Raw genomic sequence first — 26,717 nt, forward strand, 5'->3', positions numbered from 1 at the left:
TTCACAGATTTCATCTATGGAGCTGGTCAGCAAAGGGGGAGGCTGTTCCGCAGAATGGAAAATAGTAGAGACTGGTATCTGTGAGCAGTGGCTCTGTACTCATTTTCCATCAGCCTTTTCTTCATCAATGTGAACCACAGCTTGGTTGAAGTGGAAGCACCATCTCATCCACGTAGAACATGAGATGCTCTACAACTAACTTGTACATGTGCTATTGGGCACAGGTCATGCCATGGTTTGATTTTGACATATTGAAGGAGAAGTCATGTTTAAAGAATAATATTTCAGGGGGCATTGTGTTGAAACAAATTCCAAAGAACGAGCGTTTCTTGGTGTTTCCAGTACTGAAACTGAGAGACATGGTGAATGCCGAGTTGCAGTCTATTGCTGTCTTTTTGGTTCCTGCATCTCTGATCAAGTCATATCAGAATGAAACTGTTTACTGTGAATCATTCTGATTCCTCTGAGTATGAACTGTGAGAAGTGAGGGACCAGTAGTTGTATCTGAGATACTGGATGTGGTTCCTTGGGAAGCGTTGCCCTTCCAGGAGAGGGACACATAGACACAGAGGAAAGGATGAAGTCTGTGATTGGGGAGGGAAAAGGCAAGGATAATATTCCAGGTTGTCTGAAGGGCAGCTGTGGTCCCACCTTGTAGGAATGACTGCAAATGCATTTAGCAGGTGTGGTACGTGCAGCAGTGTGCGGTGGTGGCTGTGCTGGGAACATACTGCAGGGATACAATCGAGAGAGGAATAATGAGCGGTATACAAAGTTTAAGCAGCAGCAAAGGTCTCATGCATCTTTTAAGTAAACAAACTGTCCACTTCCACAACAGGTTACTTGGATATGGTTATCTAAGCTTATCGGCTGCTGTCCTCTGATTTCCTCAACAGTCATAACTGCTGAGGAACTTATTGAGCCAAACTCAATACCTACTCACTACTGATGAAAATTAGAGATTTCAGTTTGTCTCACCCAGCAAAGTACAAGTCCTGGTGACCGCCCCAGGACACCATCCCATTGACACGGTGTCTGTCGTTCCATTAAAGCTGGAGGAGGAGCATATGCAGACCCTGCGGAGGAAAGACTTGGAAGTGCAGAGCTTGACTTTGCAGAACAAACTGGAAGAGAAGACCTGGAGCCAGGAGAAGAGTCTGCTGCAGCAAGAACTCAGGCATTTCAAGCAGGACACCTTTCTCCTCTATGTCAAACTGAAGTGGCTGCTGAAACATTGGCGGCAAGGCAAGCGAATGGAGGAGGAAGGGGAGGACATATTAGAGGTAACTGTGCCACCTTATTAATCCAATGAAAGTGCAAGCGGTGGGGGTACTGGGGTGTCCCTTCTTTAAGTGTAGACTGTAAATATGATGTGGCCTCAGCAGCTTTATAATTACACATAGACTTACGGGGGATTCAAGTTAAACATGAAGCCCTTTTTTTAAGTTGGCTTGTGCTAAACCCTTAACTAGTACAAACATCTGGTCCTGAAAAATTCTCTCATAGTAAATGAAAATTTAATTAGGTCTGACAGATACAACTCCTGAAAAATTTTGGGAAAGAAAACTACGTTAGTGAGCTGATGGAGTCAAATCTATTTAGATGGTTTGAGAGCTGTCGTTTTTCTCATCGTGTGCACAGTGTGTTCCTTACAAAGCCTTCAGCAATACAGATGGAGGGAAGCTCTGTTTTCGTGTTGGCAGGAGAATTATACAGCTTCTTGTGGGAACTTACAGTGAATCATTCTTGTTTGTTCCTCTTCTCCATACACACGTCTATCACCGTCAGCAGCAGTACGCCAGTAGTCATCACGGTGATTTTCCAAGTAGCAACTAAATTAAGATCAGGAATTTCAGAAGTACATAACAACCTGGAATCCCCAAGCTGACACATCTCAGCAGGGGTGTGATTGCCAGCCAACATGCACTGTGAAGAAAGGTGCTGCTAAGACTGTGTTGATTTGCACATCCAGAATTACCATTTGCTTTGGAAATCTTACCTAAAGAAAAAATAAATAGAAAAATGTGTTCACCCATTCTGATGTTTTCTCCAAAATTCTTGAGAATAATAGATTTATTTTGCAGGTTCATGCAATTCTGAATCCATTTGCTAAGGCAACTCAGTAATTATCCTCAGTATTTCTGATACTTACGTGGCTAGTGTTTTTCAGTGTTTGCTGCATTTGGCAGTACAAGTAACCTTTCAGGTCTGGTAGGAGTATGCTTAAGTTGAATACTCTAATGTTTTGTATTCTTAGATAAAAGGTGGATGAACATCTTTACCTTCATCTGCTGTGGTAATATGAGTCAGAAGCAAGAGATGAGTAGCTATTTAGAAATAATTTGCTTCTACTTTACTTCAGCAGTACTAATTTGCTTCTATGTAAACTAGCTCATCTTCTAATATCAAAATAGCTTTCATTTTTCCACTGTTTGGATTTTTTGACTGGTTAATTTACAATCAATCCACCTCCAGTCATTATTGGAGTCATGTGTTTTGCAAACGCATCACAGAGGAATAAAGTGCTAGATTTGGATATTTCCTGATCTCCGTATCTTCAGCAGACAACACGCTTGTGTCTTGTATGGTTTTTCATTAATGCGTGATGGATTATATCCATCATGCTACATTACAGTTGTACAGCCCTCTTCTCAGCTGCATTGATCTCCTATTTTGTAGGCCTGCATAGTGTTGTGTTCACATATGCAACGTGCCATATATCACCCAAAGATCATTTCCTGTCGCCTACAGAATAGAAGTCAATATATCCCACCGCAGAGATGCAGGGGAAGATAATCGCTTCCCTTAGCCCTTCAATAGATTTCTGCCCCCTGAGGTAAACGGCAGAAGAGTGTTGATGCATCCAGTCTCTTGCATTTTAGATCGAGCACCCCGAGGCCCTCCCAGACTTTGGCATTCAGTCTGAGCAGAAGGCGGATGATGCAGAGCGAGAGGAGGATGAAGAGGATGTTGTGTTTGCACTGACAGATTTCTCCCAGCGTCCCACCGCGGAGAGCACGGATCATGGACCACAGCTGCAGACTGCAGAATTACTGCAGCAGCAGAAGCAGGTACTATACCATTTGTATATTATGCCCTGGGAATAAAAACCATGGATTTTCCAAGGGAGTTCATTTTCTTCTGCTGCTGTGTTAAATCACCCAGAATCATACTTGTAAAAATAATTCTAGCTACACAGCAATTACAGTGGATTTCACCCATTATATTTATATTTAATCATCAGCCACGTGATTACTGTTCTCCTGTTGGCAGATGCTATCAGTGAAAAAAATCCTATTTCCTCTTGTGGCTGTTTGCCCAGAAACATCTATCAGTATGTGATGGTTTACAGAATTTACATGCTCCTCTTGCCTGAGCATATCTATTGTATTCTACTGTCAAGCTTTTAGCAAGAAGAGGTGATTTGATTTCCTTTAAATAATTTAAGAAACTGGTACATGTATTTAATGTTTCCCTTAGAGATGACGGGAAAACAATGCAAAAGTTCCTTCCTGTTACTGGGCTTGTGTTTAAATGCCTAAAAGCAAATCATGCTGACTTTTCCCTGACGTCTCCTGTGCCCTGCCTGTGTGTGTCAGAGCGCTGCCATGTATCCTAGCTTTTTCCTTTGTGCATTTAATATACCCACCGTCCTAACAATAATAATAGCAAACATTCAAAGGGGACAGACTTCAGGCTTCCAACAGTTCTTCAGGAGCATCTTCTTATATTTTTAAAATGGGAAACATTCAGATGAGAGCATCCTGTTAGATGGAATTATTTGCAATCGTAAGTAGAATGGAGCAAGAATTCTGTGTAAAACACATATTCAGTCAAAAAGGTCTTGAAGCTTTATGCCTTATGCCCCATCTCTATCTGGGCCCTTGACTTGGGAGCCCACTCCACAAGAGCTCTCAGACAAATATGTACTCTCTATGACCACATTCCTTTGCTGGACTCTCCACAGGGTCTGGGGATGGTGTGTGTCTTTGCATTTCAGATCTTTGCCTTGAATTCCCCAGACTCTCACGACTATGTACAACCTGTTTACTTATTATCTGTATGGTCTAATAGATACACAGCAGGCACCAGTAAGTCTCTATCCTATAACAAGGCTAGGCAGGTGCTGGGAGATGCACAGGCTGCCTTGCAACCTGCCTCTCCAGTTTAAGATGTAACTTCAGTTAGAATTTCTGTTTGAATAAAAAATAGTAGAGATCTGTGGTCTTTATGCTACTTCATATTCTACTTTAAGTTTACATACTCTTTTGCTTTCCTTTTTCATAGTGCTAGGTGACAACTCCATTCTCTAGCTCTTATTTTCTGTGAAGTGTACTACCAAGGCAGTATTCTTTTGATCAGTTTGTCATTTGGAAAGGTTCTGGTGTTACTGACCCTGTGGGAGGTCAGACATTGCTGATTTCAAGGACATACCTTGCCGGTCACCCAGACTCATCACTGTCATCCTATCAGCAAACTCTTCTCTGCAGAGGCTGAAGGCGGCCATGGAAGAGATGCTCCTGAGCACGTCATTTAACTGCATTCCATCTGTAAACTGATTTAATCTAAAACGAGTAAAATAAATATAAACCAACATACTGTCTCAGTACAAACACTGTCATGTGCTAACTTTCCATATAGATCTCTTAAAATGACCAAGAACATTCAAATAAATTATGTTCTCTTTGAAATAATCATTGCTTAGGCATTAATCTCAATTAAAGTGGCAGAAATGGGAAGTAGGATTGCTTATAATTCATTTTTATATACGCTGCATGATGTTCTAATGCATCAGTTCTAGCTAATCTTGCTTAAAGAAATGACCCGTAGGAACAGACCACATCTCAGTACCCCTCTTGATATTGAATATTGCATGATATCCAAATGGACTTGTGAAGGTGAAATAGGTTTCTTGCCTTCCAACCAGGAAAAAAGTGTTGTTTCCCTCACTGCAAGAGTGAGTGAGTTTGCTAAATATTTCTCATTTTAAGCACTATTACTTATTTTGCCCACTCACGCTAGTGAATCTTCTAACAAGCACTGTGTTTATTGACAGGCATGTAAAAAGGGTTTTCAGTGCCAGGGGGCTTGTATTTGTCAATTGCAAGACAGGATTATGATTATTCTCTGGCACAGAAGCAGGAAGCCCTAGTATAGGTTAATTCTGATGCTCTCATAGATTCAGGGCATCGGAAGTGTCTTCTGGAGGACTGTGACAGAGGAGTAGCTGCCTGCACACGTCCTGCACCCTCGAGGCTCTGCCAGAGCCTTGCTCTGCCCTCACACACCTTAGTATCAGTTGGGCCTGAACTGTCCATCTTAGTATGGTGGATGGCTTGGCTGTGCAAACCTCCTGCGTGCAGGACCTTTGCTGTGCTCACCAACCTCACAGACCCTGGTCCTTGCTCTACACACACGACAGACTTTCACCCATAAACATCAGCTCCACTTAATTCATATATGATCCCAAAACACATTAACTAAACAAAAACAGAGCAAGAAAACGCTTTGCCTGTGTTGTCCCAGCTTTAAAAGCTCTGAGAGTATCAGCAGACCCAGAGCATGTCCTTCCTGAAGGGGTGGATCTCAGCAGTGCTCACCTCCCAGTATACCACTGACCAGTCAGGCTGCGCTGAAAAACACCCAGGGTTTTGGGGGTCTTCTGCAGGTTCTTTAAGACCGCAGCTGGAAAAAAGCACTGTTTATATGAAGAATTTGGGGTGAATGGTGAAGCTGTAAGTCTCCAAGGTTTGCACATGCCCACGAGAGCCCTAAGTTGTTGGTTCTACCTGGCAAGCTCCGAGGTGAAATGCATCAGCACTTGTTTCACATTAGGAAGGAAATTTTGCGATAGTCTAGGAGTGGCTGAGATAACTAGGTCAGAAAAAAGAAAGGGCTTACGGTAACTTGAAGTAACCCATATTTATTTTTAACATTTAATGTTCATATTTAATGGCTTGTATTTTCAGCCTGCACTCTTGCTGCTGACTTTCTTACCCTGCCTAGAAAGTGGAATTGTTTTGAGAAAAAATGATAAACCCTGCAGGCTTAATTTCAACAAGCAGCCTCTAATTTTATATTATTATGATTTGAGGTACTCAGCTCAGTGGAAAGCACGTCTCACTTGTCTGGGATTTTCATGTGGCCAGTGTGTGGAGGGATGAAGGCACAGAAAAGGGTAAAGGGAAGAAAAAAGATTAGTTGATGAGAGGCAGAGTAGATAGGGACTCTGAGAAGGGCCAATTCATCTTCCTTTTCATGGCATTGTCCCTTGGCTGGTAGCTGGGGCGCACTGCAGAAAGGGTCGGGGAAGGAACTGGCAAGGCTCAAGAGCCAAGCGGGAAGTCTGGTCATGGGCAGGAGATAAGCAGGCAAGTCGGGCTGGTAGCACAGTAGAGGAGGGCTTGCTGTAAGCCAGCGTTTCTATGTGTGTAGCAAGGGATCAGGGAGAATAGCTGGTGGAAAAGGAAGAGCTTTGGTTCAGTTGAGGAGAAAGGGTGAGATGCCTGTTGGATGGTGTATGTTCAGGGAAGTAAGAAGAAAAGAGTTTACACATCTGTGGTCCAATGGAAAAAGCATTAAAAAACAATATACTTGTGTTGTTGCTGGGGGTTGTCAAGAAAATCCCCAATTAGATTTTTTTTGCTCATACAATATTTGTTTTCAAAGCTTAGCTACGAGAAAAACCCAAAGGAATAGTAATTAAGACTTAAATATACTAAAATGATTTGCACCAAGATCCAGCTTCACTTTTGCCTAGACCTGTGATTAGACAGAGAACATGCACAGTTCTTGTTCGCTGTTTAGGCTCCTGACCTTGCATTTTTAGTTGACTGCTGTACTAAACTGCTTGTTAGACCAGACTGTGGCTGAATTCTTAAATGAAACTCTCAGAGAAAAAAGAATTGTGATTAAAAGCAAAAGCAAGCTTCAAACGACTGCTCTGGTCTCAAACTTTTCTAGACCTGAAGGTTCCCATCTCTGGGGTCCACTCAACTTAGTAAAGACTCCGAAGTCCTGGAATTTAATTGAGGTTTACTACATTAAGTTTTTACTTATTGTCAGTTGTTGTTTCCTTTACCTATAAATCCTGAGCTGTGGATACAACAAGACTTTAAACTGCTTTTGTAATTCTCATGTCTTAAATCAGTTGTGAATCAGATTCCTCCATGCTCTACATTTCGGTAACTGGTAAGGTACTAAAGAGTCAGGTCCTTGTGTGGGAGACTGTCCAGGGAATCACAGCCATGCCCCCTTTCTTCTGCCTGTAGAACATCCCTGGGAGGAAGGGGAAGACCATAACAATCCTCGTTATGTATCTATGGGACTTATGCAGAAGCTGTTTGGCAGTTTTACCAACAGAAATCTAAAGCACGTCTAGATGTAAATGTATTTCAGAGCACATTGTCTCAGAAGTACTTTGTCTGTTCTCCAGAAACACTCCAGTTTGGCAAAACAGAAAAAAACAATCTCACAGATCTCTCCAACTTCAGACTGTAAATACAAAGTCATGCAAAAGAGACTTCTCTGTAGGAATTAGAAGTTTGTAACCAAAATTTGATTTATATTGGCAAGTTAATTAAAATCCCAGCAAGCCCAGGGGGCACCTGGGGTACTTGTCTCATAACAGCGACATTGATGTAATGCCTCTAGAAATAAGACATGCCCTCATCCCAGTAGGCTACAAACCTGCAATGAGGCTCTTTTGGCTCCTTTCTGTACTAGTCCGTCACTTCTTTCTTTACAAACCTAATTTTACAGGACTCTAAAGCTATCAAATGTATGCACAGAAATGAGGGACGTAGCCTGCTTTAGTGTTACTCGGTTTGATTTTTCTTCTGCCTCATTTCCCTCGTGGAGCCTTTAGACTACTTTGCCAGAGAAAGGTTTATGCAGCATACCAGAAAACACAGAACGTGGCTCTTGACTGAAAGCACTTCATAGACATTTTGGGTCTGGGTTTTCAAAGAGGATGAGGCCAGATTTTGATGCGCTCAACACCCAGCAGCTCCTGTTGTGACACTAAGGACAAATCTTCAAAAGAGCTCTTATTCTGATTACTACACAAGGGGCTTGAAATGTTTGGAGAATTTAGCCTTAATTGGGTATCAGAGCGAAAATTCATTTATGGAAACATAAAATCTCATTACATATTGAAAAATAGGTGATCTTATATGCATGATGGAGACTGCTGCTGTATAGTTGGAAACTGCTAATTGGCATTAAATGTTAATGGAATTAATTCTGCTTCTGTGGGTGCATTTCTTATAAAACCCCATGTTGTAGACCATCACATTTCATTAGCCCAAACAGATTATAGGTCACTCAATGAGCACCTGCAGTCATTTCCCTTCATCTAACATATTTTTGCTGATGAACCAAATAGCTTGGGAAAAGTAGACCAGATTTGTTTGTTTTTTAAAGAAAAAAGGCACCATGGTATGCCTGATTAGTGATTACAAAAGTGGGTGAGGTGGGTTCAGTGATGCCAAATGTGATGAGCATACGAAATCAGCTTAGTTGTCTGCATAAAGTTTTATATGTATTGTTATTGAAAAAAGCACATGAAAATTATTTAGATTTTTGCATACATCTGTTTACGTGACTTGTCTACAAAGAAACCCCCATGTAGGTACTTCATGAAACACCACATAAAAGGAATTGCAGGAAGCCTCCACTTGGGAAAATAAATAAAAAAATAAAATCAGTTAGATTATCATGCAAGAATCGAGACAGCTAATTTGAGTTAGGCCCTCCCAAGGAAGCCAATGCATTCATGAGAACCAGGTGATTAAATGCTGCATTTGTTGAGTAAGCTTTCCCATTTTTCTGCTCATGCTGTGTCTGCTAATCAAGTATAATTTTCTTAAAAGTCTTTTCTATTCAGAGTAACTTGTCAGATACAATCTCTGGCTACTCCCTGGTCTTTGAGAGGCTCATTGGGAATATTTGATTTAAATTTTGGATAAATAAATCATGTTAAATATTTCTGTTTTCTAATTCAATGACTGTAAAAAACAATAGGATACCTTTTGTTTTACTGATCCAGAATGAATCTTTAAAAAACTTTTTTCAATATTTAACATACAAATGACAGGTTTTGCAAGTCTCCAGAGAATTTGCAGAAAGTAAATACCAAAACTGAGGAAAAAAAATTAGAGATTTTAATAAGTATACATGCTGTCTCTCCGTACTTGCCAAGATCAGATGTCATCTCTGGGCTAGACTTTTAATTTAACTCCATTCTTGTCTCCTGGCTAGCACAAGAGCATAGACAACATTGTCAGTATGACCATGACGTTCTCAACAAGATGTGGATGGAGGTTTGCTCTTTGATCCCATTCGCAAGAGGGAAAGTGGCCTACCTGGCATTCCTGCCTTTGGCTCCAAACAGGGTGCTGCTGCAAAGCTAACCTGTGTGCAGCTGCCTGGGACTGAGCAGAAATATGAAGTACAGACTAATGAAACACTTTAGCAGAGATACTCAACTCAAAACCTCACTTTTGGTTTTTTTCCAAAGTAATTTTATCTGATAATATAAAAGTGTCAAAAATTAATCCCTTTTCTTTATATGTAGTTTACAAATATTTGAGGTTTGATGCTGAGCAATGATTGTATATATGAGACATCCAGCTATCCAACAAACCTCAGAAATGATACTTTAGCTTTGGTGTACAGCATTAAAAAAGAAGTTATTATAGATGTCCTCAATCCAGAAAGATTCTTAGTGCATTTTTCAGGGTGACTTAAGTATCTTTGGCTTTCATGGGTGCTTCAGGACTAGGGCTAACAAGACGTAGAACCATAGAATCACAGAGTCATAGAATCATTTTGGTTGGAAATGTCCCTTAAGATCATCAAGTCCAACTGTAAACCTAACACTGCCAAGTCCACCACTAATCCACATCCCTAAGCACCACATCTACACGTCTTTTAAATACCTTTAGGGATAGTAACTCAACCACTTCCCTGGGCAGCCTGTAGACAGAGAAGGCATTGCTATTCTTAGTTTTCTCATCCAAAAGTTAGCCCAGGCACTTTCTGTTCCATGAAGTGGACGTACAGGCCTTTTTCCTCCTAAAAATGAAACTGGAAGCTAAAGCCCTCCAATGACAGCATTTTGTTTGCTTTGTTGTGGCAGGCAAGTGAAAATCGGAAGCTCCTGAACGCTGTGAAGGGTTTGCTGGATGACTTCCGCTCGGAGCTGCGGGACGAGGAGCGTGAGCGGCAGGGTCTCCAGCAGCAGTACGCCCTGCACAAGGCAGCCTGGGAGGTGGAAATGACTGAACTGAAGTGTCACCTCGAACAGGTAACATCCCCTGTGTCCAACACCGCTAAAAAATGGCTGAGGTGCTTAATGAAACAGGAAATCTGTGACAGCCAGGAAAGGGACTATATTTATTCATTTCACCCTGTGCCTGAAAGCCCCCCTGAAGCCTGAGCAAAGCTTTGCCTCTTGAGTTGGCCTCCAGTTGTCCCAGTATGAGTGCTCATGTAAGAAGGTACTGTGTAACATAGGTAAGGACACAGGAACTAAACTTCTTCTTGCTTATTTTCTCAGAAGAGTTGGCTGGTAATGTATCAGCTGTGGTAATGAGACATGCAGATGTCTGTATTTATTGGCATTTATAGGAGAGAAAAATGTCTTGATGTTGCTGTGCTCACAATTAGCTCGTCACTGTGCCTTGGCACCTAACAACTGCAGTATTTGATGCACAGGAGAGAAAAGAGTGATTTAATAATACTGAAGTGATAGATCAATGTGTTAATATTAAACCAGCTATTCAAAGCTACTGGTTAGTGATGGATGGTACCCCACTGAAGAGAGAGCTACCCGCCATGGGATACTGTTAGAAATATGTATATAAAATCTGGTGCCAGGTGCTTCAGCGTCACGTACGGCTGTTCACAGAAGATGTGCTTTTTCTGAAGCAATATGAAAACAAATCGGCAAAAAACCCACAAGGGTTGATTTCCAAAGCCGATGGCGTAAAAGCTCTAATTATCTGCATTGAAGAGAGGAGGGGTGAGAGAATTAGTACATTCAGGTCTTGAGAAAAAGATTTGTAGGTGTAGCACATCTCTGCAGAAGACAAATATAATAAAAATATTCACTGCCGGGAGGGTGGTACATTTAGGAGGATTTACTGAATGTCGGAGACTCACTCTGACGCACAGAGCTGCGATGCGAGCACTGCTTTTCCTGTCCAGGTACTGTGGGCTGCTTTCCCAGAATGAAGGAAGAAGCTTTCATTTTAGCATAGTTATCTCTCACCAGATTCAGATTCTCAGTTCAGCTGTTTCTTAGTGCACACACGTTTTCAGAAAACTGATCACTTGAAAAAAAAGGAAACAAAATCAATTCCCATTTCACTCCTCCTAAAATAAAACCTTGGTGACAATTTTACCTTAAACTCGAGATGGCAACAAAGAACGAAACTTAGAGAAAGTTAGTCTGACAATGAACTGCCAATTTAGAGCTTGCATGCTTTGCCTTTGCATGGGCAGTAAACTTCCAGGCTGCCGCTTTGACTGGTGTTCAGCACAAGGACGGTGCTGCCACTCCTGCCCAGGGAGAAAAAAGATTTGCACGTTTCCTTCTGGGGGCTTTATCAGGCTCTTTGCTACCTCCACTGGTAATAATATATAACATATGGTAAATACTGAGCCATAGGTGTTACTTTTTACATTTTTTCAAGCAAATGAAAAGAATGAAACCAGTCAATATTTAAGGCATAAAACTGTCTTCCTTAGCCAATTGCCCACAACGTTTCTATTTTCACAGTAAAAGCAGGTCCCTAATGCACTAGCAAAAAGATAGCACATCAATCATTAGAATGTCAGTTAGGATAGGGCAAACAATGTAAGTGTCCCACTGAGGTCTAGTGTACATGCTCACAATTGCAAGGAGGCAATTAAAAATCTAAATATGAAAATAATAATATAATAAGCCTGAAATAGATATAACACAAACATAAATTTAACTCTAATGTTAAAGATTCAAAATATGGGTTGTTTTCACTATAGGTTCAATTTCAGGCTCAAAATGGGAGGAGCTAGTGAACAATGTGTAAAATACCAGCACTACAGATAGTCACGTTAACATCCTTTGCTATTCTGTGCCCAACATGTGGCATAACAACAGTGTTAACCAAATAGCCAAGCCTGGCAGGTTGGTGTGGGTAGGAGGACCTCTCATGATGTCATTTTGTTGCTTTGATTGGTAGTGATGAAGCAGTGGGCTGTACAGCCCTCCCACCGTAGGTTTTGTATACAGCTGCCAACCCCCTGACAAGCCCACAGAGGATCAAGTCCTTTCTAGTCTCCACTGTTGTCTTCACTGCTGCTGTTTTCCACTTTTTTTGTAAAGCAGTAGGTCAATTAACAAGAGCATTTTCCTCAAGAGAGTCAACTCCTAATTAATAGTCACTGGCAATGGTTTTGTATTTTGATGCTTCAACTCTCTGTATAGGAAAGAAAGAAAAAAAGGAAAGAAAACTCTTTTGATACAAAAGCACTGCATATCAGAGGTGACAATGTACTGTTGCCTGCTGCTTTGGAGCTTTAGCACTGCATATATCATTAAAAATAGAAGTCTTGGCTCTCAGAAATGCATATACATCTTATTTGGCAGAAGGATCCTTAGGCATTGTTTTTAAGATAAGAAATAATGAGATTGCTCCCAAGTATGGGATTGTGATAATGCTGACCCAATAAGGAGTCCCAATAATTCTCAGCCTCCAGCTGGGCAAGTGAAAAATCCCAGTATTCTGGGAACAGAGAAAAGTTTGGAAGAAGGAGGGAGTTAGTATGAGGGGCCAAACCCTGCATGTGCTTTGAGGACTTGCATGTAAGGACACGGACCCTCACTAGGGCTCTGAGCAATGGTCCAGCCTAAGGATGCCTGGGGATAATATAAGCCGTGGTCCACAAGGAGAGGCATATGGCCGTCCTTAGCAGTAAGCAGGTTTAGGAAAGTCACTTCTAGACTTTCATGCTAAGGAGTCACCAATGGACCTTTCCTCCATGATTGGAGCTGTTTTGTCAAAACAGAGGCAGAAGGACTCTGTCCTTGCCAGGAGCATTGTTCTGCCTTCCATAGGCACCAAGAACCGTCTTCTGAGTGTAAAGACACCACCTCTGGAGAAGATTTTATGTCCCAAATCACAGGAAATTATTCTGAAATTATTCTACTTGCCTTGGTTTTGAACTCATCTTTGTACTTGCAGACTTCCTGTATTCTTCTCAAATGGGGCAAGAGCCAGGGCTCTGGTCTGGGTGAGCCCATGGTCTGGCACAGGATGACTTACTGTATTTCAGCAGCTTGGGCATGGCACTCTTGATGGCACCACTGCCTGTCTTGTTTGCAAACTGAAAGGCTGAGAATTTGCCCAGTGGTGGTGTGAGGGAAAAGAGAGAATGAGTCTTGTTCAATATTTTGCTATTTTTTTGAGATTCAAAAAAAATGGAAGGAGGACTTTGCTTTATAGGATAATCATACAAACTGTATTTATTGCAGCTGAGCATTTGTTTGCTTTATGGGTTGCTTTTAGCATTTTCATGCTTCATGCCAGCTAAAGAGCTTATCGCAGGCATTGGTGTGTCTTCGCAAATTAGCATGCTAGCCATAGCTACAGCTGCATGTGGCATTATTCCCCAGGAGTTGTAAGGATGAGTCTGCACTCCAGCCTAGTTGGATTGACCCAAAACACTCCAGCAACCTTCCCTAAGAGCTTCTATTGTGAGATGAGAAGTCTGCGGGGGCATCAAAGGTCCTTGAAAGATGACTTACGTATATCACAAAGAACAAGTCCTAAATAGCCCTCTCTCAGGCTTAGGTGAAAGGAAACTGTATAGAGTTTACTTCATTAGTGCTTTATTATTTTGGCTGATCTCAGCTCTGTAGTGACGTTCCTGAAAGTCATGATTATTTAGTGTCACAGCTACTTAGTAAACCCAGCAGGAACTTACAAGAGCGACCCAGGATGAGGAGCACAGAATAGTAAAATTAAAGCAAACAAACCTAAAAGGATGAGTGCAAACATTGTTGACCCTGGCTGCAGCACCAATGCTGACTCCCACAGCACCATGAAATGGAGCTGGGGACTTGTGGATGGACAGAGGAAAGATGTCACAAGGGGCAAGAGGCCCATTACCTGAAGTTAGCAGTGAGTTTGGAAGCTAGCAGTGATATTTTTACATGTTACTGAACTACATGTGGACAGTCAATGTGTTGGGTAGTGGGTAGGAAGGCAGCAAAGCTTTCCAGCTTCTTGAGGAGCCGTGCTGCCCAGGATGGTGTCTCCCATCATGGATCTGCAGCACAGATGTGTCTCTCATGGGATGTTCTGTGTTTCTGCCCCACAGCACCTCTGGTCTGCCACCAAGCCATGCAGTTGTGTGCAGGACAGCCTCTCACACATCACTGCGGGTCCCACAAATTTACACTGCACAAATAGGAGAAGCGTGAGAAAGATAGTGTCATGTGAACTTTGTTAAAATAGGATGCTGCTTTTTTATAATTATTTTGATTGATTGGTCAGTTGGTTGTTTGGTCATTTGGAAACAACTGGACTTTGGAAATTAGTGGTAGAGGACGCAGGTGTTTTAAGATTTCCCTGTCAATGCAAGTGGCTGTTACAGGATGTTCTCTGCAGTTCAGTACAATTTTAAATGACTCAAGAAATGACCTCTCAGCCATTCATTTGGAGGGGCTGTTTCAGAGACTATTAAGCTTCACTCCTGAATCGAGTCTGAACTTCCCTTTGCTCAGAAAGTTTGGGCTTATTTTCCACATAGGGCAAGATGAAGGTGCTGTCCTTCTCTCTTGCTAAAGGAGCATGTTTCCCAGCAGACCTGCTGCCTCTTCTTTTTGAGGACAACTTTAACTTCAGAGGCAGAAATGAGTTTTTGCCGCTTTTCACTCCAGTTCACCTGCAGAGCCAGGGGATGGAGACGTATCCCATTCTGAGTCATGCACATATCTACTGAGTTGTCAACAAAAGGTCAGGCTTCAGGGATGAATTCTTCACTCGCTTGAATTTACACAAAACCATTGAGCACTTTTTTTCACTCTGACAACAGTCCAGCAGTGGCCCAGGTTGGCCAGAGAGGCTGTGCAATCGTGGCCCTTGGAGGTTTGTCAGGATTCAACTGAACAAAGTCCTGCACAACCCGATCTGATCTCAGAGCCAACTCTGCTGGAAGCAGGGCATTGGATTGGAGACCTCGTGACACCCTGTGAATCTAGTACCTTGGGCCACCTCTTCTGATCTGATCAAGCTGACCCCTGAGCATGAAGTGAAGGAGAAGGGAGGAAAGGTAGCATCAGCTAACTGCCCCGGGAATCAGTTTAGACACCAGAACCTGCAGAGATGGGGGAATGATCTTGATACATGTCCTTCTGGTGCTCCTTTTGTTGGAAGGTGTGAGGAGCTGTACAATAAGACCATTGCTGAGGATTGTTCTGGGAAGTCTCTTCAGAAGATGAATGCACTCTCTTTAGGTTTCGGGTGCACTGAGTGAGAGCACAAAAGCAGAGCAGTGGCTGAGGACGTTATCCTGGCAATTGTCTCAGAGACGATGATGAGGTTGTAGTTTATCTCCATGTTTCCTTCATTGCTGGTACCCACACTCCCATCAGAAAGATCATAACTGATGTTTTAATAGCATGAGCTGGTAGAGTCTGAGAAATTATTCACTATGGTTTTCACTGTCTTGATTTTAAAACTTTTTTCGAGTTGAACATATTTGATAATTTATCGAGATCCTCCGATCTAAGAATTGACATAATTTTGCCATTACCTTTGTGGAGTTAGGTCTTTAACTCTAATTCATTGTCAGACACATGTTTTTATCACAGAAAGTTTTATGTCCTAGTAATGTTTTACTTTAATGCCAGCTGGAAGGGAAGAGTGAGAACACCTCAGGAGAAACAGGCCTCGCTTCTGATGCAAAGGGAGCTTTTAAACGGGAAAGAGAGGAGCACAAGAAGCTTCTGGCTGAGAGTCATGGTGTGGTGATGGACCTCCGCTGGCAAATCCAGCACAGTGAGAAGAACTGGAACCGGGAAAAGGTGGAGCTCCTGGACAGGCTTGACAGAGACCGGCGAGAATGGGAGCGTCAAAAGAAGGAGCTGCTCAGGCGGATAGAGCAGGTAAGGAGTCATCTTGGGGTGGGCAATGGCTGGCTGCAAGCATGAGGCATTGCACCATTACTACACTCAGGCCAAGGTGAAGAGACTGTATTAAGCAGCAGCACAGGAACAATTTTGGTTCCTTGGCTACATCAGTGTTTCTCATGCTACAAAACAATTTACATACACAAGGGAGTAAAAGGAAAATGCTCATAATCCCTATAAAAAACCACTTACAAGAAATCAACTCCAAGTTAAAGGCCATTTCCTGCCTCATTTCAATTACCCCAGACAGACATGGTCACATCGATTCATTGTGTTTGAAAGCTTTTGTGCATCTCTTTGTGCTAAAACACTCAATCCCACATGCAGGGTTATTAAAAGTTTGATATACAGCTTCCTGCCAAAAAAGTCTGTTTATCTGTGAATTAGCTACCAAAGATGCAGCTGCTGCAACTGTTCGGTCTCAAGTGAATTCTTTTTCTCTAGCAAAGGAACCCGGGGGTTCACATGAAGAGCCCTGACTGATAACAAATAAACAACTATCAATACTAAATATTCAGAGGACTCCTCTGACCTTAGTCACATGAATTTTGTGCACACCTCTGCTATCATTTGCAAATCTCATAACTGCATACCTGTCCCCTTGTTTTTCGTACCTATCCGTACTTTTATCGGCTTAGTATTAGAGACAAATTACACCTAATGAATTTATTATCTGGCTGGAAGCCACACAAAAAATAAGAAGTTTAATGAGGGAGAGTTAATACACCGGTTTTGACTGAACATTGTTCAGCTCGGAGTCATGCATTCCAGGAAAAATAAGAAAAACAACTGAAATTGTGGGTCCTCAATTAACTGAATGCTTTCTGGCCTTAGGACATCAGAAATGGAATGGCACCAGATTTGTGTGTGCTCTCTAGGGAGCACTATGCTTGAATGAAGCACAAAGTAGCTTCACAGGTTAAGTTGATGAAAGCCTGGTGTAACTTCATGACCAGTTTTTGAAAAGAGTTCATTTTATGTGTCTCATGTTCCCATGCCTGGGCTGCAACAAGAAGCTAAAGAAAAGACACCAGGCTGTAAATATTATGAGTGCAAGACTAAACCTCAGTTTAAGCTATGGCTGTTAAACCCACAGAGAAGCACTTAGGACAATCCTATATTCTACAGATATTTCTAAAATCACTGCTGAAAGTGTAGGTCTGAGTGGGCGGTTATGGACCAGAAAGGTGATTTTTTAGCTTCTAAATTTAAAAATATCAACCAATGATATTCTGCATTTTTTAATCTCCCATTTTTCTGAGGGTTTTTGTGTATAGTTCATGCAGCTTGTTGAGGTAGCCTTTATAATGCAGCCCAATGGTACGTCTCCTAAGATAATAAAAATGATGCCTATGAGCTAGGAAGGCTTGTAGCAGAGCTCTTCATCCAAATTACCTGGTTTCCAGGGTTCTGTGGCAGAACGTGCCAAGTTCTTCATGGCTTGACTGGGCTGGTTTCTAACTGTTGAGTTTCAGTGGCCAAACTGCTTCCTGTGGATTCTTCATGCACAATGGGAATGAAATAACCCTCAGAAAATTTCCCAATATACTAAGGATATGGACACAAACTTTTCTTCAGAGAGTCACTGGTACTTCTTTGGATGTTTTTGCTGCTGTCCCTATGAACTCTATCTTTTAATATTATCTCTTCAGTGTATCCTCAATAGCTTGAGGGACTTAACCTGGTTAAAGACTGCTTTTTCTGTTCCCTGGGAATGGGACACATTGAAGGAAGCAACAGAGAAATCCCTGTTAATGTTACCTAGCCTTTAATTCTCTTTAAACCTGGCATAACCTCTCAGTGTCATCTGGGGATATCCTACAAAATAGCTCTTAACTAGTCCTGGAGCTGATTTCTTTTGTTACTATTCTGAAATCTCTAGGCTTCAACTATATATTTACTGTACAACAGAGTTGTACACAGAATTAGCAATAGATAGGGGAAATAAAAAATACTACATCAAGCTAATTTCAGAGGACTAGATGATTAGAAATAGCATTTGAAATCTTGGCTACCTGCCTGCAAAACTTCATAATTCCATCTTTGCTTATAATCAAACATTTCCCTGTGTGACAGGAAGCTTCCAAATATTTGCAGGCTTTTAGCTGAATATCCTCTCAGATTGCAGTCATGCCCTGCTTTATATGGAAACAATTAGTATATCTCTGAAGTCCTTCTCCCCAGGGTTTTTCTGTGTGTATTCCATGTATGGCAATACATAGAGGATGAGGAGACTACACCAGTGTGTATATTTGAAAAACAGAGTCTAAGAGATAGCAGAAGCGTGTGTGCCAAATTTCATACTAATGCTTTGTGCCTGTCTGCTTTCACGCAGCTCCTGAATAATACATGTATGATAAGGGGGAAGCTCACACCAATGTATAAAATATATAAAATACTTTACTCTGGATGGTTATGGGAATACTGCTCGCATATAAAAAACATGATGACCTAGTTTTTCGGAACTCAAAGTGGTGTGGGTTTTTTTTAAGTACACTGTCACTTTGTTTTCCCTTAGAGAATCTCCCTCCACTCTGCTCCTAAAGCTAATTGTGCACAGAGCGTGCTAGCAAATATATAAACCCACAAAATCACCTGTATGTAAAGTTGTGTGTTTAAAAGTGGAAACACATGGGGACTCAAAATCATCAGTCACTCTTGAAAAGTTAGGCCAGTATTTCTCACTTTAATTCTCCTGTCAGCTGTCTGAGATTCAGAGAGTGAGCCAGTATCTATACTGTTTTCTCATAAAGGCTCCCACATCGTTATCCTTATAGGATCTCTAAAAACCTGGAAGGACTTGCATTTGGAACTCTGCATACAGAAAACATGTGATTACCATTTCTCCTTGCTTTGGGTCTTGCCCATATGCTGGGGAATGGACTATGGGATCTCTTGAGATAAACCTTCCAGCACCTACCTTTATAGGATATATTAAATTAGCTCCTTTTAGTAAAACTGCTTCAGATTTTGTATATTATGAGCAAAACACTGAAGATGCATCCCCCTTTTGTAGACCTGAATCAAGCAAAAATCTCACTGATTTCAGCCAAAGGGCATATTTAATCATTTGGGATCTAAAATGTTTTGATCTACATTAGGCAATCCAATGTCTGTTTATTTTTCCAAACACATGCAACAAGTTTAAAATAATATGTTTTGTAGGTCCTCAGTCTCCAGGATCCTAGGGAATGACTTGCGTTTGCAGGTTATTGTCACTAATCTTAGCACGCTGCTCCAGCAAAACATCAGAGTTACTTATCAGATTCCTGCTGTCATTCATCATGTTTTAAAATATCACTTACTTCATCTATCCTGTTGTATTTACAACTAAAGGAGAAGTTGATCACATAACCTGATTTTAAGATTGGCAGTTTCACTAGTGGTTCGCCCTCTCTTCACCCAGCTTTTGCAAAGTATAGAGTTAATAGCTTTGATGGCCCTTCTATAAATATGCATTTTCTTCAGACATGCTTTGCATGTCTAATTCATCCCTTTGACAATGCTGTTCTGTACCAATAGTCAACTTTTGAGCCACGCATTAGGACTAGACCATCTCTAAAACAAAGCTTTTGTCTTTTATTAAGCGGAATTTTCCATCTCTGGAAACAAGTGATGTACATAAAAGTGCAACCTTTGGATTGCTGACCAGAAGAAAAATGTGCTTGTTTTGTTGAGATTCCAAGTCACTCACCCTTCCTTGAGCTTCTACTTGTATTGCTTTAGGTTTGCTTTTAAATAACAGTCAGCGTTGATTTGTTTCCTTAAAAATCAGATTACAGACAGATGGATTATTTCATGTGTGTGTATACACACAGTGTGTATATATGTATACATATATATAAAAACAAGCAAAACTATACCTACACATGTTTAATCACTCAAAAATCCCATGAGTAATTGCATCAAAGTCCTAGAGACACCTCCCTTTGCGGAAGGACCGGTACAGCAGAGCCAGCATCCCTGAAGCCAGGTGGTGATCTCATGGCGCCTCGCTCCTGGGGAAGGGTGAGTTCTGCAGAATGCCGTACGTTACATAAGTAATTGCTGGTCCTTTTCATTTGCCTTGTCTCCAGCTTCAGAAAGAAGTGAGCCCACGAAGAGGAAGTGGTTTTCTGTGTGACCAGAAGGAGAGTAACCTTCGTCCATTTATGACCCAGGGGAACCTTCACATGTCTCGTCCGATGGGGTCAAGATCCTACTCTGATTCAGATGCCATTCAGTTTGACGATCGGTCAGTGTCTAAGCTGAAGGAGAGCGATCGGTGCAGCGCCACAGAAAACCTCTTTCTGGAATCTCTGTCTCTTGATTCCCCCGACGAGTCTGATGAGCACCGGTCTCGGCAGCTGGAGCGGGAGAAATTCTTGACCGGATTAACGGAAGTACGCACTCTTCTACCTTTTATCAAGGCGGTGTGTTGTCTCTCATGTCAGAACTGGTACATCATCTCTGCTGTAGGGAGTGAGATACTGTGTCACAGGCACTGCTTACAGTTACCCAGTAGTGAATTTGGTATGGACAAGATTTCGTTCCTTGTTAGGAGCTGATTAGACCAGTGTCAATCTGGCTGGGAGCCAGCCTAAAGGTCCCAAAGATTACCTCACCTTGTGGCCATTTGTATTATGTATGATAACTACATTTGACACAACATATAGGTTTAGAAGGTCTTAGATCTCTTCCAGTTATAAGTAGATACATATATATGAAGAAACACAGGCTCTATTGTGTTAGTAAAGCAGTAACTGCTGTAGAGAGACACTTCTTGTTGTTCCGTTGTGGTTCCCTTCTCAATAGATTAGCACGAGTGAGATGAGATGTTAAAAAAATAGTTATTCTTCATCAGCAAAGCCTACTCTGAGATCACACCATAAATCTATAAAGATGTAAAACTCAGTGCTAAGAGATGCCATTGGGCCATAGTGAATGTAGTCTGTATCCTGCTAAAATCTGCACCACCACAGGCTTACTTTCACCAGTTCCAAGTCTTCACAGTTTTGTTTATATTGTCGCTGAGTGAAACCCAGAGTCCCTGCCCCCATATGGTGGTATGAAGTAGCCTGTAAACTGGCGTATGATATTAGTGGCGCTGAGAACGTTCACACTAACCACAACTACACATTTTAATGGCTCCTGTGAAATTAAAAACATATTACAACTTCAAAATGCTAATCTCTCCTTTATTTTTTATTGTTACTTGAATGTTAGTGGCTGTTACAGAACTAGAAGCATTCAGAGACTGCCAAGAAGTTAAAATTATCAAGCAGGCAGCACGTTGCTTGATGCAAATTTTGAGTACTTTCTTCTTGCCTGAAAATTCAGGTTTGTGTACATGGCTTAGAGATTTGGCTTGTGCTCTGAGCACATCATTATAGCAAATAGGGAAGTAGAAACTTCCCAGTCAAAGATGTATCTGTGTACTCTGGCTTGAAAATTTGACCACTCTGGAAAAGAGTTGGTCAACAGGTCAGATCTCAAGCTCACTGCAGGACCAGGTTCATTGGTGCGCCTTGACTTGAACATATGCACCTGTGAAAATTTGACCCAAGCATTTCTTTGAGATGTACAACATTGTTACTCAGCTAAAGGATTGGGAAATCAAGTTCTTAGGAAGAAGAGAAAAAATGACTAAGAGAGGCAAGAAATGTGACTGCCCTTCTTACATTTTAAGTAGCTGTAGGTACCTGTGTGTTCCTGTTAGATTTTCCTCTCTCAGTGCTATAAATGTATGGCTGGCAGTGTGGGATCCCATATTTATTATTTCTTAGCTTTTATTTCATACATTTCCAAGTGCTTGGTGAAGAATACTGGTACCAGTGTCAGGGATCTATGTTTTGTGTTTAATTTTGATTGCTATTTTCTTTCCTTCAAATTCAGTCTGATATTTAAGAAGGGAGATGGCTCTCCTCTTTTCTGTTTTTTCAGACATTACCACCATTAGCAAAAGTGTTGGCAGCAAAATTTGGTCCTTGGTGATATTTGCATAGCTTCTTTCCTTCAAAGCATGCTTTAGTGAAACCTGGGCAAAGTCATTTCCCCTCAGAGGGTTTGCTCAAGCGAGACCGATTGGAGTTTAATGAATAGCTTAACTGAAGATGCACAGAGGCAACCGCAGCCTGCTGACTCTTCCTCTCCACTGTATTTTCTTTGTGGTACTAACTGCAGTAGAAGTCAATCCAGTCTTCAGCCTGATTCTCCATTCAGTTAGATCAGATTTACTCTGCAGTAACTCCACTGAAGCCACTAACATCATTCCAGACTTACACCAGAGTGAATGCAAGGAGGATCAGTTTATTGCTATTTTTTCCCCTGACTCTGGATAAATATCAGAAAGGTATTTGCTGAGTTAAGCGGTGCTCTTTTTGAATAGTCAGAATTTGAAATACATTTCTGTTAGTAATGTTCTTGATTTCATGAGGTCGAATAAAAGTAATAGGTACTCTTTTTTTTCCTGATCATATTTTGTATTCCCTATAGTTTATTAGAAACATAAACAAATAGTTAAAATAATAACTGTGGAGCAATTGCTTCAGAAGTATCTATTAAAAAAACCAAAACCAACTCATTATGGGAATTGTCACAGGGAAATAATTGCCATAAAAACATCTTAATGCCATTAGCAAGCTATAGGTATTCCCCCTATGAAACAAGTAATAGTCTTCCCACACGTTTAATATAGCTAGCTTAATGAGCTTCAACTGGTGCCATTTGTTGGTTCCTAGAGAACATATAATGAAATCTTATGTCAAAGAACTCCAGTTTATCTCTTATTTCAGCACAGCTAGGTCTCTGGCATAAAGCAGATTACATCCACAGAACAAATTCACTCACAGATACGTGGTCCAAAACAATATGTTGTACATGTGGAAAAAAGCCATTTGCAGCTTACTTTCATTTGTGATTGACTATAAAAGTTCAAGGCTGCTGTAGATTTGGCATACGGGCTTTCCCTGTGCGGTCTGTTGTCCTGATGGGATTGCCCATTCTGCTGCCTGTGTACAAAGGGAAGAATATTCCCACTGGCAACTTAAGATTCCTTATCAGAGGGAAAATCAGCCACTTTTTAGAGACAAACATACCTGGTGCAACCACTGGGAAGTGAATGACAAGACAGCCAAAAGCTAACGCCACCAAGAGGTTCAGAAATAACTTATCCTGTTTGTTTCTGGTTTTCTTCAGGAGGAAGAAACGCACAAAGGAAATCTTCAAAGGTGAGTAAAACTTACAGGGAAAAAAGCAGCAAATAGCTGCCAGAGCTCTAGCTCTCTGGCACCTAAACCACAGACCTGGGGCATAGCTGTGCTGCCTCCTAAGCAGCCTGTGAGCCAGATTAATGGATTTACCCAAGGATTAATTTGTCTCAACATGCTTCTGTTCTACTCTGATTAACTTGGGCCACATTCAGCTGTGGTGCACAAAGATCAGACTGTGTGAAAGTGTATGAAGCTGCAGCTTACACTGAAGGCTATGCCTACCTTAGCAACTAGTGCAGATCTGTAGACATCAATACATAGAGGTAAACAGTTGGTGCTGAGGACCTGGCATGCCCCTGCATGTCAGGGATATTTTGCTTTGGACTAGTTCTGGTCTCATCCCATGGACTGAATAGCCACCTAACCCTAGAGTGCATTAGTTGTGCTTCTGTAGACCATCTTCCAGCTCACTTTCATCTCAAAGGAACCCAGCCCATGCTCTCTGAGATTGCCCCTGATGCAAACCAGAGCATCTGAATAGGAGATCCGCTTCAAAATTGCACTCCTGATGTCACCTAACTCCCTAACGTAGATGCATCATAACTGCAGCTGGTGCTCTGGATTAAAAACTCACAACGTGATTTTACTGTATCCTCCGGATCACTGACATACAAAACCCACTGCTTGCTGAATCCTCACCCAGCTGGAGTTACCTCACTGAGCTGACTCTGATAACTACACTCATTTGCATTTTTAAGTAGTCCCATTCAGAAGGATTCTTTTTTTGTTTGTTTTTTATTTAAAACAAAGCAGTAGGAGAACTTGGCTGAATGCCCGTGATTTGCACAAGCTAGCTAAATGCAGGAAAGCCAAGAATCCAGCATTATGACATAGCGATTCCCTTTGGTTGAATTTTAGCAGGAGCTCAACTCACCAGGCCAGTTGAATGTAACAGCATCGGGGCTTGATGTCCCACGTCGCTACGCACCAGCTGTGCAGCCCGGGGCAATCTCAGGAGTGGGAGTGGACTTGCTGATTTCCCAGCAAGTCAGAAATATTCCACACTTGCTTTGAAAAACGTGCCTCATGTTGTTGCAAACACTTATTTTCTGTGAATGGTATATTTCTGAAATACATCCTACTGCTCCATTTTTCAGACATTTGCCAAGCAGTAATCCAGGAGAAAGCAGTAAATTAAGAGCCATTAACAATCCATTTGGTACTTGTAATGACACATCGGGATTGCTTGCATTTCACAGCTATTTTAAAGATAATAAAAGGGAACTTTAATGAAAGAGAGGGCTAAAGTGGTTTTATATAAAAGCACATAGTGAAAGTTGGGTTTCCTGAGTTAGTATGCTACTGAAAATAAGTCGCTTTATGAGAGTTTCCAAGCCTGTGAGTGACTCTCGTGTTCCCCTCTCCAGGGCAATGTCCGTTTCTTCCATGTCAGAATTTCAGCGCCTGATGGATATTTCTCCATTTCTACCAGAAAAAAACTTGCCTTCATCCAGCAGCAAAGACGACATAACCCCTCCCCTGTCTCCTGATGATCTGAAATATATTGAGGAGTTCAACAAAAATTGGGATTACAGTAACACTAGGAACCATGGTGGGGCCACCGAGAAGCCTGCAGAAGGCTGGGCAGAAAGGACAGAAATTGGGAAAGCTGGGAATGATCCTGCTTCAGATCCCTTCCAGGCATCATCATGGTACCTCACCACCAGTGTCACTATGACAACTAACACCATGACCAGCCCGGAGCACTGCCAAAAGCAGCCAACAAGGAGTCACGGTGTAACTGAAAAAATGGGAGTTCGGGTCTTTCACAGCCCACCGGTTGTCCGTAGGTTCGATAACTCAGTGATAGCTGGGAGTGAAGGGAAAAACCAGGTTGAGCCGGACTACCTGTTTTCTGTGACCAAAGCTATGGGGAATGTTGCTGAGACAAAAGGTGCTTCCTCGGATATGTTTGGAAGATGGTCTTGTGACCTGGCCAAACATCATAAGGATTTTCTGGAGAGTGGTCTTCATCCCATTGAACGTCCTATTTGCACTACTGTGGGCTTTGCCTCACCTTTGCACAGCTTGGAGATGTCCAAAAACATGAGTGATGATATGAAGGAGGTCGCTTTCTCTGTCCGAAATGCAATACGCTCTAACTCTAATTCAACAGAGCCTCAGTTTAAGGACACCGCATGTCAAACCAATGGTATGAGAACGACAGGGACACAGACCACTCAGACGATCAGTGTTGGCTTGCAGACAGAAACCCTGCGCAGTATCACCAGCAGTCCACACAAGTGTCTGACACCAAAGGGGGGGTCCACGCCTGTCTCTTCGCCGTCCAGAAGCCTAAGAAGCAGGCAAGTGACCCCCGTCATTGAAAAGGTCCAGGCTAAGTTTGAACGCACATGCTGCTCCCCCAAATATGGCTCTCCAAAGTTGCAAAGAAAAATCCTTCCCAAATCAGACCAGCCAAATAACCGGACTTTGCCTGGCACACCTCAGAAAGGATTCAGTGAGTCCGCTTGGGCTAGATCAACTACTACAAGGGAGAGTCCTGTCCACACTACCATCAACGATGGCCTCTCTAGTTTGTTCAACATCATTGACCATAGCCCCATCTTTCATGAGACCTTCCAGAAATGTCCCAGGTCTAGCAGCCGGTCCAGGTCAGCAGAACCCAGACCAGAACTGGGCCCAGTGCAGGAGCCATGTACAAATGCCCGTGGCAGATCACCCAGTCCTCTCCGGCTGGGGACAGAGACGCAAAAGGAAGAAGGGACTGAGGTGACAAGTATCAGGCAGGACTTATCTGCTCCTCCAGGGTACACACTTACAGAAAATGCTGCCAGGATCTTGAATAAGAAACTTTTGGAGCATGCCTTAAAGGAAGAGAGAAGGCTACCTTCACACAGCCCACCAAATCTTAGCAATGACAACAGCACAGGAGAAATTGTCAAAGTAGATCCAGGGTCCATAGAGGTAATGAGTTTGTTTGTTTTTCCTCCTATAGCTAAATGCACTCTTCTTTGAACAAACGCATTATGAGATCTCTTGCAGTCCTAGTGAGTATTTACAATGAACATCCTAGTGCTGTCATGGTACCACCAGCGAGTCCCAGTCATGAAACTATTGGATTAGTAACTGAAGAACTCATTAAAGAATTGAGTTTCTATCCTGACAGCTTATCGGGCTTGAAAGCATCAGAAGAGCTTTATCCTTTACAGGATAAAGATGCCTTTACAGGATAAAAATGGTTCTCCCCTGAATGACTGGGATAAGGGTTTTCTGTCACAAAACACACCACATGTTACAGATGCTCTAGGGACTCTAGGTTTGAG

General features: G+C 41.9%; 1 protein-coding gene across 7 annotated transcripts in view; it reads left to right on the forward strand.

The window, feature by feature from the left end:
* MTCL1 (microtubule crosslinking factor 1) overlaps nt 1-26,717 on the forward strand; it is a 110,522-nt gene that overhangs the window by 76,323 nt on the left and 7,482 nt on the right. For all 7 annotated transcript variants that reach the window (XM_054813982.1, XM_054813985.1, XM_054813986.1 and 4 more), the window contains 7 exons: nt 1,053-1,283; nt 2,883-3,071; nt 10,142-10,309; nt 15,902-16,156; nt 20,257-20,562; nt 23,357-23,388; nt 24,798-26,358. In XM_054813982.1, the coding sequence (XP_054669957.1) occupies nt 1,053-1,283; nt 2,883-3,071; nt 10,142-10,309; nt 15,902-16,156; nt 20,257-20,562; nt 23,357-23,388; nt 24,798-26,358 (2,742 nt within the window). The remainder of the gene's footprint in view (nt 1-1,052; nt 1,284-2,882; nt 3,072-10,141; nt 10,310-15,901; nt 16,157-20,256; nt 20,563-23,356; nt 23,389-24,797; nt 26,359-26,717) is intronic.

Source organism: Grus americana, chromosome 2 (assembly GCF_028858705.1).
Source record: "Grus americana isolate bGruAme1 chromosome 2, bGruAme1.mat, whole genome shotgun sequence".
Classification (NCBI taxonomy): Eukaryota; Metazoa; Chordata; class Aves; order Gruiformes; family Gruidae; genus Grus; species Grus americana.